Source organism: Galleria mellonella, unplaced genomic scaffold (genome assembly GCF_026898425.1).
Source record: "Galleria mellonella isolate WM207_F2 unplaced genomic scaffold, CSIRO_AGI_GalMel_v1 utg87, whole genome shotgun sequence".
Classification (NCBI taxonomy): Eukaryota; Metazoa; Arthropoda; class Insecta; order Lepidoptera; family Pyralidae; genus Galleria; species Galleria mellonella.
Genome location: NW_026442166.1, coordinates 2,531,777 through 2,545,955, shown reverse-complemented (window position 1 = coordinate 2,545,955; position 14,179 = coordinate 2,531,777). Strand labels below are relative to the sequence as shown.

Below are 14,179 nucleotides of genomic sequence, written 5' to 3'. Positions count from 1 at the left end.
GGCTGTGTTTCGGTTTGATGGGTGGGATTTAGCGTGAATTTACTGGGTACAGAGGAATAACACCTGAGTCCTCAGGAATGGCAACGCATGAGGGGTATCATGGGCGAAACAGTATACTCTGTTATGTCCATGGTACTGCTCATGTCTATAGGCGACGGTTACCACTTTCCATCAGGTGGGCCGTCAGCTTGTTTGCCATTCTAAGTTGTATAAAAAAAAATCTGAATTCGACACATAATAATGAGATGAGGCTCGTATGTTTGTTTTGCTATTTATTACAGCGATCTAATTTAGCTCAAGTAAATGCAACCATTTATTTGGATTAAAAAAACAAACTACCGACCACTTTTTTATTAGGCATTCCACAGAAATTTCTTGGCTAGCGGTTGCAATCTCATGTAATGATTTTTAATATATATATTTTTTTTCCATGTTTCTCTTATTAATATTTTCATTTTTTTTTCTTTTTTTAAATCCTTTAACAATAAAAAAAATATATAAATGAACTATTACCGAGTCATCTTACAAGTGTCTACTAAGTAGACACATGTGACCTATCCAACAAATGAGGGTACTATTAGACAAGCTGGAATTCAGGTCACATTCACACGATTTGTAAAGAAAATCTAGGCCTACATTTGCATGGTTATGGACTGTTCTTAGACTGTCTGCGACTCCATTATAACTATTCTATGGTATAGCGATAATATAAGATATGTATATGAAGTTACAGGTTCAATTCTCGATTGTAATCATATAGTAAAATAAATTTTATAAATTGTCTCGAATCTAGGTTTTTTTTTATGCATAAATAATTAAGTTACATATAAAACTTAGAATGGCAAACAAGCTGACGGCCCACCTGATAGAAAGTGGTAACCGTTGCCTATAGACATGAGCAGTACCATGGACATAACAGAGTCTTCGCCCATGAAACCTCACATGCGTTGCCATTCATATATATATGTATATATATATATATATATATATATATATATATATATATATATATATAAATAAATTTACTCGGTAAATTCGCCACGTCATCAGTAAGAATTTTATTAGTCTATGGGTGTTATATTAATTTAATATTCATGTCACGTAATAAAGTACCTACACGTACCTATACGTCAAACATCAGGACATATGACCTTCACACAATCCTTCAAAATACATTATTCTCCTTTTGAGCAATTTATTTATTTATTTGTATATATATTTGTTTATCTGTTTATTTATTTACATATACTGCCGCCCATTGTTTTCTTAGTGTAATATTTTCTTGTAGTTGTTTGTATTTATAACAAATTTACTATTGTAACCTTATGGAGGAAACAATAAAGTGTATCTATCCATTTATTTATCTGTACAACAAAACATTTAATAGTTTTAATACAGACTATGTGTTTCATGACAAGATAAAATTATCAATCGAAGAAAAATATGTATGACATGTTTAGTTTTCATATAGATAGATAGAAAAATATATAGGATAGAATAAAAAAGAAAAAATACATACTGGGAGTATGTATTTTTTTCTTGTTTATTTATTAGCGATACGTTTCATCGATTTTGATATGTGACGACGTCATTGGCTTAGTAGTGGACATATTGGTTTACATAAATAAGGTCCCGGGTTCGAGTCTAGGTCGGGCCAATTTATAAGACTGAACTTTTTCTGAATTGACTCAGATCTAAGTATTCTAAGTTGTACTTCCGACTGTCCGATGCCTAATTCCTTATAACACGAGGAATAATTCGTTATTCCTTAAACTTAAGCAGACTATTGTTGTTATTATAAATTAAATAATAAATAAAATGGTTATTAATTATTTAATATACTTATTAAATGTTACATTACCTTACTTCTTACTAATCTTACTAATATGATACATTTGAAACTAAAGGATATCTGTATATGGGACATATTTTAGAAAAAATAATATAGAATGCTTTAACAATACCAAAACAATACTATGTATCCTATAATTTAAAACTTTACTGTACAATAAAGTGTTATAAACAAACAAACAATAATTTTCACAAATTTTGTACGTCTGTTTGATTGTATGTTTGTCCCAGTATAACGCAAAAATTATAACACCAAATTGGATGCGTATTTCACTGTTATGTTCCTGGAGTTTTAACTTAAAAACTGATATATGTTTTCTCTTAATACCGTATTTAGATATGGTCATTTCATTAGCTTTCCTATTTTTTAATCCACGAGAACGAAATAACATTCAAAAAGCTAATTTTTAAAAGAATAATTATCATAATAAATATTTTTCTGTTTCTTCATTCTAAGTTTCATGTCGCACGTATCCAATAACTAGCATTTATATTGCTAGAAACATTTATATGCATGGGCCAAATATTTGCTCGACCGTGTCGAGTCTGATGAGATCACAACCCATCATTGGGCCGTCATTCCGTACGATGGAAATCGCCTATCCGACGATACAGCATCGCTATCCAATTCAATGGTTATTTCGCAATCATATCGCTCACATCTGAATATTTGCATTTATTTGATGTTATGTTTGGACATTATTGGGAGCAATATAACTCAGATTTAATTCTTTGACTGAAAAAATAGGAAAACTTAAATTATTTAAACTTATATATATATATATATATATATATATATATATATATATATATATATATAGCGTATATATTTATATTTGAAAGATATAATATTAATACTTAATAAACTTACATAAATAAGAATACATATACGTATATGTTAAATACAACATACAAATATCAAATAAAAGATGACATGAAGAATAAAACAATGATGACAGTCTTCTAATCAGTTATATTTGAACAAATGATAGAATGATTTTAATCTTTTCTAGAAGGAAATGCTTGACGGACTTATCTGAATACCCACGGGAGGTGAATTCCACAGCTATACAGCTCGAAATGGGTATACGAGTATGAATATCCAAAACTATAAAAGAATAAAAATAATTTATATTTTTAGTATAGTTTTATAGAAGCCGTCAACAGGAAACCTCCAAGGGACTTTATGAAGGTACACAACTTAAATCAGGTTTGGCAATTACAATTTCTCAGCGAGAGGCATCGTGCAAAAACGCGGGGAGACCTCGATTATCGTCCCCCAAGGCTCGCACTGTAATCGACGTGCTCTCAAAGAATGCCGGGTTCCTTGAATTATATTAAGTGATATCGAGGGTCCTGATCTATCGCTGGCTGTAGGTGAGGGTGCTTCAGATGGTGAACATTTTGTTGGGGTTAGTGACGGGGGAAATGTTTGTAGCTATAGTGGACATGTACCTAATGTTATTGGCTTACTACGCAATGAATGGTTTAATATAAAATCGTGTTTAGGGCGTGAAATTAAAGAATCCTTGTATCATTCTGAGTGAATGAATGAATGAAAAACTTTATTGTTCTTACCAAAGAGTGATACAAAAAATATATATAGTTAAAACGATTAAATGAAACAGTAAACTTTATTTGCATTATACAATATAGAGAATAAGCCAGACAATTAATATATGTAACGATACAGTTACATAAGTACAGTAAGGCGGTCTTATTACTGAAAGAGCAATCTTTTCAAGGTAACCTTAGGGTAACGGACTAATTGTTGTACAAATAGGCATGATAATATTGTATAATATATTTTATAGTATATACATATATACTTAAGAGTTTAAGGTCCAATGTGACCTAAATTTCTAATAGGTGTGAATAGTCATAAATTTAGTTTATGGTGGCCCATAAAATAGTAATTTCGCGAAATTAATAATTTAATATATTAGGGTAAGAGATAAATTTAGAGAAATAACACTCTAGAATCGACCCCACTATATACTCAAAAAACCCTAATTATAAGTACCAAGTTAAGTAAGTTAAGAAAACCAATTTGTAGTTAGTAGTAGAAAGAAAAATAAAGTGGAAGATAGTTGCGTTTTTTTTAATTTGTAAAGTTAAATGTGCTTATTTTCAAAAAATATACGAAGAGGAAAAATGACGTAAAGCATCTCACAGGTTTATCTTAAATCGATGTATCACTACTATTAACTTAATTTTTTCAATTAATAAAAAATCAACAAACTTCACTGCTAAACTTCTGACTTTTGAATTTAAATTATAATATTTTGATTATAATCTATATATATATAATAACACAGGGGGCAGACGAACATGTGACTCACGTAATGGTAAGTGCTGCTAAAAACCATCCCTATATGTTGTGGGTGATCATGGGCGGCGGTAGTCACTTACCATCAGGTGAGCCGCATGCTCGTTTGCCCCCTGTGTTGTAAAAAAAAGGTGTGCTGCTGGCATTTTAAATAGGAATATTCTTTTTTCTTGAAGGTAATGATGTCGTATCGATTCAGAAATACTGCTGTTGGAAGTTCAATTTAAAGTAATTGTGCATCGAAGAAAGTACCTTAAAAACCGCACGGTAGAGGACCGCCACTCATCTAACTTATAATATATATAATAAAATCTTACTAAAATACGAGAATGTATACAAATTTCAATTCTAAAATAATTAATAATAAGGTCACATTACACGGAACTTTACTATTTGTAAATAATTAATTTCATATCGTTGTATAATCCATTTTAGGTGAAATCTAATATAATTCTATCAATATTCCGAGCAACTCAATAACAATTGTGGAAAAGTTACCGGAAGTTTGGCCCCGGGAAACGGCCCATAATGGCGGCCGCACCACTTCCGGTTATTGGGAACGTTAGTTAATGTATCCAATATTATATTCATTATATAAAATTTTCATAATTTGCTTGATATTTTTTTAAATTTGCGTTTAAATTTAGAGAATATATTTAGATATCATTTTATTTATTTTGATTGAAATACTAATTTCACACTTAATTACAAAAATATTGAAGAAAAAACAAAAAGGAAAAGAAAAAAAAAAACATTAGTAGATATGAAAGTAGAGATTACTATTCCACATTTAATCGATTAATTGCCTGATGAGGCCTCGTTTAAAGATAAAACACGTGTCGCAACATGTGCGTAGACTGAATAAGGGTCAGAGATTAATGACTAATGGAAAAGGTCGTAGAGGTAGTAGAGGACATGCATATAAACAACAGTAGAATTAAAATACATAATTCTAATTACATGATTATTTCTGCTACCTTCCATTATCTTTTTATTTTTTATTCTATATTCATCCATTGTCTAAATCAAATAAAATGGCCGAAAATCAAAACTCGACCATAGCAAAAATATCCTCTGATAAAGATTCGAAAAATTGTGACTATTAAAAATATTAAAAAGATAAAAAAAAAATATGTTTGAATTTAGAATGAAAAACCGTCTCTACAAGATTCCTTCGTAACAATCAACCGTTACCAAATTAACATAACAACAAGAGAATAAACCCTATCTTTACTTTATGAGATGGAGAAAGTTATAGACTACTTCTTATTCCAGTTACAAGGGTCAAGCAGACGAGGTCACGAATAGAATCTAGTTGGTTATAAAAATAACAATCAAAATAGGTTACAAAAAATACAGATGAGTAATTAAAAATTTCGTCCTTTAAAAAAAACAACGCTCCTTCAATTCCGTTTAAAAATCAATATTTCCCAAATGAGAACCAGGAATGATTTCTATTATTCCATGAAATTAATGGAATTACAATCTACCGTCTTGCCAGTGTACCCAACAATAATTCAGACGCGATTGGCCAGCCGCTATTATCTCTAAGAGATTTAAAGTTAATTCTCCCCGAGTTTCCGACGTCCAACGATACTTTGAGGGAAGTTAGGGACTCCCGAAATATCGAGATCCTGCTAAAAGGGTATTAACTCGAACAATGATACCTTTTTGTTTGGTTCCCTTTGATTTTTAGAATGATTGTGAAAGAGCGTCTATTGCGTAAATTCACTTTTTTACTAACAGATTTTAGTGCGCAAAAAGCGACTTGTTTTATACTACAAAGGTAGAAAAACATACAGCCTATCTGATGGTAAACGATCACTGTAGCATATGGACGCCTGAAACACTATGTCACATGCGTGTTGCCGAAGCTAAACTTAATAGCAATCCAGTTCACGGCTCACCTGATATAAAGTGGTAACCATCGCCTATAGACATGAGCATGAGGAGTACCATGGACATCACAGAATACACGGTGACACCCACTAAGTCACTGTGCTAAGCTATGGACTAAAAGTAAATGCATTTTTGTGGATAATGGAATATGTTAGTAACCCCGCCTGTGCCATCTGTATATGCTGGCGGAGCACCAGTAAGTGGTGATAGGTGAGGTTGAAAGCAGGTCAGTTGGCCCATCGTGACGAATTTCACTAAAATTAACCACGATGGTTGAGGGGAAAGGGATTGTTAGTAATGGAGACTGAGAATCCCATTGCTAGCAATATACCCAACCAGGTCGACCTCCTCACGGTTCCCCTTGGAAACTATCATGGTTAATTCCTGATGAATTCATCATGATGGGCTAACTGGCCTGTTTTCATTCTCATCTATCACCCTTCACTGGTACTCCGCCAGCGTATCCCGTTAGCGCAGGCGGAGTTACCATTCCATTTTCACCCATAAAAAAACCACGATGGTTTCCCTTCGACCTGATAGAGTGTATTGCTAGCAATGAGTCAATTAGATCCCATTACTAAGAATCCCTTTCCCCAAGTAAGAGCATTAGGTAAAACCCTCGACAGACCCATCCCCAGTTAGTTTAAAACTTTTTAGTCACTATAATTATAATCTACCTACCTGATGTACACATAGTGGTCGCTAGGGGACGGATCTAGCGTTCCTCACAATCACAATCATGTTTAAAGACTTGTTAATTTCAAAACGGACGTCAACTTAAGAAGAGCTCAGCCTCAACATAGTGTAATCTCTACTTTGTATAAAACTTTTTGGTATAAAACCAAAAAGTTATACAAATTATAATCTGTGGCTTACCTGGTTTACACTTAGTGGCCGCTAGGGGGCAGGCACAGCGTCCATCACAATCACAGTCGCAGTTATCGACCGCAGCCGTCCACGCGGGTGACGCAGTCGCTCCTGGCACCTAAAAAAACATTATACCTCTCTTAACCAATGTATTGGACAACAAAGTATAGGTACGTGAACATATTTATATGTAACTTAAAGTGAGTCGACCAAATAAACAAAAATGTAATATCAACTTATGAATAACTATATTATAACTAACTTAGATGATTAGATCTTAACATATCTTGTATGGTAAAGAAATGATTGTTGTGTAGTTCCGGCATAGAATATGCCACCCCTTCCTTTCCCGTGGGAGTCTTAAGAAGCGACTTAGAAAACTTAATGGTCCAGAGATGGGTAGCAGCGTTCCTCTTAAAATATCTCCAACGCCTAACAGCGGTTACCAATCCGCCTGCCACGTGGCAACTATTAGCAAGACCCTCCAGTAGAGGGAAGCCTATGTTCAGCAGTGGACAGTTAACGGCTAAGATGGTATGGAATGGTAGTAAAAATAATTATTTGTTAAAAATTTTCAAAAACACAATTAATTTTATTAACACAAAAATTAAATAGGAACAATAATAGATAAATTAATTTCAAATAAAATAATTTCGCAACTATTTTTATATAGAAAAGTCAACTGTAGTTAATGATACAACCAAAGTTAAGAAATGATTAAGATATAACTCCGAACACCGAAGTTATGGACAAACTTTCCACCAACTATCGGAAGAATAAAACTGTCAACTTACTTCGCCCGAAGTAATCTGAGGGAGATCCACGTTCATTACTTCATTTTATTAAAGAAGCGGACAATTTGTCACGAATCGGGAAAATTTTGCTTGTTATTACTTTCTCGTGTAAATGCAAGGTTAGCGTTTAAATTATACCTATATATAAATTGTTCTAGTCAACATTCAGGAATAAGAGGGCAGTGGAAGCGTCCTGGGCCCATAACCTGATGTAAACAGTAGAATGCAGTAATAAAACTTATATGTATTTTTAATATAAAACATACAATTTAGTGAAAAAAAAAACACAAGACATTTTATAAAAGACTGATGCAGAAGAAATTTAAAAACAATCATCATCATATCAGCCTATAACTGTACACTGCTGAATATAAGGCTCCCCTTTGGGGGGTTTTGCCAGTAGTTGCCACGTTTAGCAGGCAGATTGGTAACCGCAGTCAGGCTTTAGAGATGTTTTAAGAGGGACGCTGCTATCCATCCCTTGCGCTCCCTTAGTCGGCTCTTACGACACTATAGTACATGTATTTTTATATATATATATATATATATATATATATATATATATATATATATATAAATACATGTACTATAATAAGACAACTAGAATATAATTAAATATAAAAAAAAACATGTAGTTGAATCTAGTTTTTCATGTTTTCATGTTTCAATGTCCTTCTATCTCATGCATCTTTCCTGGTTCCAGCGTAGATGGATCATCTCTTCCTTTCTCATGAGTGTCACGTAAGAGGTGATTAAGGGAACTGAATGGTCGATAGATGAGCAGCAGCGTCCCTCTTAAAACACCACCAAAGCCTAACTGCGGTTGTCAATCCAACAGCCAACATTTAAAGATTGACTACTATTACTTATTAATTAATTATCAATTTCCGACAGCTACTCAGTCCACGCACATTTTGCAACACGTGTTTTATCTCTAACGAGACATGTTTAGACAAATTTATAGAGACTGCGAAAGTTGCAGTCGAATGCATACTAATGGTAGCAGCATTATAAAAAATAATTCTAATAAACCAGTGATATATAACTTCCGCAAAATGACACTTAGATCAGTAACATTTTTTTAAGTCAATTCGACGTTTTACTATGGGCGCAAAATTTTACAACTTAGAATGGCAAACAAGCTGACGGCCCACCTGATGGAAAGTGGTAACCGTCGCCTATAGACATGAGCAGTACCATGGACATAACAGAGTATACTGTTTCGCCCATGATACACCCCATGTGTTGCCATTTCTGAGGACTCAGGTGGTATTCCTCTGTACCCAGTAAATTCACGCCGATTCCACCCTTCAAACCGAAACACAGCTATGCAAACACAACTGCTTCACGGTAGAAACACAAATGGGACAGAGGTATCCAAGCAATCGACTTTTGTACAAAGTCTCCCTCTGGTAAAATATTCACTTTATACTTACTTTTTGCTCTAAACTGGGCCCTAGCGTCGTCACTTTCACTTCACTCGCTTCCAACAGACCGTTCCTTTTATCATCGGCAATAATATTGAGGTCCACATTGCTAACTCCGTCTTCTATCAGACTCTTCAGACCGTCTGCTTCTTTGTACCTCTCGCCTGTGTGCGTGTAGTTCTCTTTTCTCGTCGGCAGTGCGGTTGTAAGTCTTTGTTTTGCATCGATATGTTTATCACTTACAATAGGCTTATTACTATTGGACGGGGGTATTTCTAATTCAGCGGAGAAGGACACGTCTTTCTGGTATAGGACATCTTCTTCTATGTCCGTTATGTCGGTCGCTTTGGTTGCATTCAGTTCTGTTGACAACAGTACTATTTAAAAAAAAAAACATTGTTATAGGACTTTATATCTACATACTTATAGAATTTTGTAACTTATAAAACTTTAACGGCTTAACTAATCGCTATTAAATTTGGTATACACATACTATATGGGACGGAGAAGGATAAAGGTTATATCTAATCTAGATCAGTCAAAATATTTAGATTACGCAAACAAAGTCGCATGTAAAAGCTAGTTTATACGCATATATATACGTACCTAGACAGCCGTATCCGTCCACGTGTAATACATATCCGGGCCCGCAGCCGCACTCGTACGTGCCGTCGTGGAGTTCGCGACACAACTGCTCGCACGGGCTGCCCTCCCCGCACCGCCCTGAAACAACGACAATGTCAATAATACCTTATCTCAGCTCATCTCAGCTAATCTCATCTCATCTCACATTATCATACTAAACTGACAATACTCAACATAAAAACAATACGTTTCTCAAAAATTTCTAAAACAAATATCGACTTGTTTTATTAAGCAATAAGGTTCTCTTTCAAACAACAACACAATTTTATCAAATTTAAAAATAGAACTCTAATCAGGAAGTCATTATTTTCAAATTTTCTTCCTTGGAATTCATAATATTAGCACATTCAAGTTGAAGGAATTTACGGGGAATGTTCTTTATTAAGCAGTTTGCTAATTTTTTGTACGAAAATTGTTCTAATAACTTTCACGTAAAAAATAACGCCATATTACCTACAAAATTTTATAATATACATAATGAAATCAGAATAATTGTCATCTTTTAAAGATGTATTCTACCAGTAAAATTGAATCTTATTGTCAATGTAACGAGAGTCGAAACACGTTAAAAAATTGTAATACAAAAAATTATCAAGTTATATAGTTACATTAAAACAGAGTTTAACTCAAAAGCAGTGTTGCCAGATTGGGTATATTTTTCGCAATTTTGGGTAAAAAGTTTTCCGTTTCCAAAATCATGGAAAAATTTTTGGAGAAAAGTAAGAGAGATTTGTGTAATTTTCTCGGAAATTTTGGGTAATAGTTTTGGCACTTAAGCACACTAACTAAGTATATGAGTTTCATCCCAATCATCTGGACGAGTGGCGGTCTTCCACCGTGCGTTTTTCAAGGCACTTTCTTCCCCGCACAACCATTCTTTGGAATCAACTTTCAGCAACAGTATTTCCGAACCGATATGACAACATAACCTTTAAGAAAAGAGTATATTCCTTTTTAAAAGGCCGGCAGCACACCTGCAATGCCGCTGGTGTTGTGGGTGATCATGGGCGGCGATAGTCACTTACCATCAGGTGAGCCGCATGCTCGTTTGCCCCCTGTGTTGTAAAAAAAAATATACTCGTAATTAAGAAAAATATGATTTTGAAAATAGAAAATAGAAAGAAAGGGAAAAATAGAAACAGAAGTAATTATCTTTTTTTCGTCATAAAGTGTGTGTACACGTAACTAAACGTAATGAAAAACAATTATCGTTTGTCTGATTACAAACGAAACCGATTGGTTTCGGAATTCGTATCGATGTGGAGAAAAAAATATTAAACATTTGGGTAAAAATCAGAATTAGTTACTGGCAACCCTCCTCAAATGTCATTTATCTGTGGAAGTCAGCAGCGGGATTTTGGACTATTAATGCATAGAATACCTAATATACTTCACGTAGATAGGACCATAGTATTATTAATATAATTGAAATTGTTAAATACAACAGCATATCTTGAGTCCCATTCGGTATTCACTGAAGTACATATACATTTTATTACAAATATATATATATATATATATATATATATATATATATATATATATATATATATATATATATATATATTTATTTGTAATGTTAAATGGTTTATAAGTATTTTTCTATTTTGTATTTTTTTATACGACTTAGAATTGCAAACAAGCTGACGGCCCACCTGATGAAAAGTGGTAACCGTCGTCTATAAACATGAGCAGTACCATAGACATATATATATATATATACCGTTTCGCCCATGATACCTACATGCGTTGCCATTCCTGAGGATTCAGGTGTTATTCTTCTGTACCCTGTAAATTCACGCCATATCCCACCCTTCAAACCGAAACACAGCCATGCAAACACAACTACTTCACGGTAGATACACGAATGGGACAGAGGCACCCAAGCAATCGACTTTTGTACAAAGTCTCCCTCTGGTATTCCTATGTTAAATGTCGAATAAATACTTCTGTTCTATTCTGAAGCTAACTTTATTAAAATTTCTTTAGGTGAGTTGGGCATTTTTAAATGACCTTTGAACTGTTACTGTAACCAACACCTCTGATGATTGAAAATACACACGTAACTGTTCAAGTTTTTTATAATAAAAGCAAGGATATATATGTAGTATTCTAACCTCGTCATGATAGACAGAAATCTAGATATAGTTCCTATATCAATGTATAAAAAATTCAGTACAGAGTGGAGGCCTCTAAAATGTTTATCTTTTTCGCGATAGATGTCCAATATGGCGCGGCTATTTTGGTAGACGCCGCTAGTCCATTTATCATACCATTTTAGGTCGAGCTTCCGTCCGGTTTTTATCGAATATTAACTTAGATCTCTTTTCCTGCGGCCCGTGGACTGAACTATTCAGTATATATATTTATTTTTTGACAAATTAGGCAAATGTGCCTAATTTGTCAATTGTCATTCCAACAATAGTTGGAATATTGACACTTTGTTCTATTCTCTTTATTAAGCTTTTCTTCTATTTTTTTTTCAATAAATTATAATGTAATGGTAGCTCCGTTTGTGCTACCGGTATACTTTAGCGGGGAACCAGTAACTGATCATGATAAACTCACCAATAATAAACCACGATGTTTTTCAGGGGGAACCACGTGGAAGTCGACCTGAGGGTGTAATGCTAGCAATGAGGCAGTTAAACACCATTACTAACAATCTCTTTGCTCCTTAGCATGAATATTAGGTGAGTATATCATTCCATAATGGGTTACCAGTCCATAAAAAAAATCGTGTACTCATATGGCTATAATAGCAAATGGCTAATCACAGAAAACTTGAGAAGGCGAGGAAAACATGAAGGGACAATTTGTTCGAAGACAAAAGTCCCTCATCTGTATAGGTTTTATAATTATTATTGGATAAATGGCTAAGGACAAAGACAATGTCTAATTTTTTTGTCAGTATTGCCGTAGCACAGTTTATGTGTAGAGCTTTGCGTAGCGTGTGCTACGACGCTACGAACAACCGTAGCAGCCCTCCTAGAAGAGACAGGTGAAAGAATTGATCGATATATATTCGTCATACTTTTGCCGTATGGTCCTGGCATAGAATGGGACGAACCTACTGTTCACGTTGGTGGAAAAGGCAACTAAGAGAACTTGATGGTCTAGGGATGGGCAGCAGCGTCCCTCTTAAAACATCACTAAAGAACTGACTGCGGTTACCAATCCGCATGCCAAGCATGGCAACTACTGGTAGAACCCTCTTATAGCTGATATGACAATGATCTGTTATATTTGCCATATGTATGAGATAGAAAGAGACAACAACGTTGTCACATAAAAATGTGACAGGCAAAATTTTGCTCTGTAAAACAAAACAGTAATCAAACGTGACAAAATTGTATACGGAAGCGACACATAAAAATGAATTACTGGATGTGTCACTGAGCGCAATACTCGGGGACGACTGGCCTAATTGGACTAATTTTGTTTTCAAACAAGTCCGAGGAAGATTTTTTAATAAATAAAATGAAAAATTGGAAAAAATATCGTGTGAAACGTAAAAACTCTAATATTCTTTTAGTCTTAAATACAGCCAAATATTTGAATCAACTGATTTTAATAAAATTTATTTTTTTCGCCATATCGGTCCAGGCATAGAATGGGCCACCGTTTCTTTATCGCGTGGATATCGTAAGAGATGACAAAGGGAACTTACAGTGGAAGGAAGGGCAGCCCAAAAAGTGTTTGCAGATTTTGTCACAATGAGGAAGAAACGCCGCAGCGCTTAATTTGTGGCTGTAGCCCATTCGTACATAAACGATATATCTTCTTTGGAAAACACACTCTATATCCTGAGTAGATAAAAACATCGCTACAAAAAACATCTTAAAATTCCTATTATTAATAGGAATTAGCAGCGAACTTTAAAAAGGGCGAGTTCCAAAAATTATGAAGAGGTCGCAGTGTCACAGATTTTTCTGTCTTAAAAAGCCCGTCTCTCAGTATTAATAATAATGGTACCTCAGAATCAATTTCATACAATTATGTGGACAAAGCTGGGTACACAACTATCTATATATGTATCTTAGATATTATTTTTTAAAACACTCTATAAAGATGATTATTCACTGGTCTTAACCGATTCAACGAGCATGTTGATTTCATTACAACGTAAAGCGGTGGTGCAAGTGTAGAGCCGCAAGCGATTTGACTCTTACACATATGTCCTTACTAATATTGTAAATGTAAATGTTTGTTTGTTATTCCTTGGCGTATTAATGACTTAACTAATCGTTATGAAATTTAGTATATACCTACTATTTGGGATGGAGAAGGAAATAAGTTATTTTTAATCTCAAACGTACCAGTGACACGAACGATGTCGCCGGTAAATACTAGTTAAGAATAAAATT

At 34.1% G+C, this 14,179-nt stretch overlaps 1 protein-coding gene across 1 annotated transcript in view; it reads right to left on the bottom strand.

Annotated features, from left to right (window-relative positions):
- Positions 1-14,179, bottom strand: part of LOC113509447 (pikachurin-like) — a 110,425-nt gene that overhangs the window by 69,827 nt on the left and 26,419 nt on the right. Inside the window, exons 2-4 of the mRNA XM_052902118.1 lie at positions 9,774-9,890; positions 9,177-9,529; positions 6,956-7,064 (exon numbers count right to left, since the gene is read on the bottom strand). Coding sequence (XP_052758078.1) covers positions 6,956-7,064; positions 9,177-9,529; positions 9,774-9,890 — 579 coding nt within the window. The remainder of the gene's footprint in view (positions 1-6,955; positions 7,065-9,176; positions 9,530-9,773; positions 9,891-14,179) is intronic.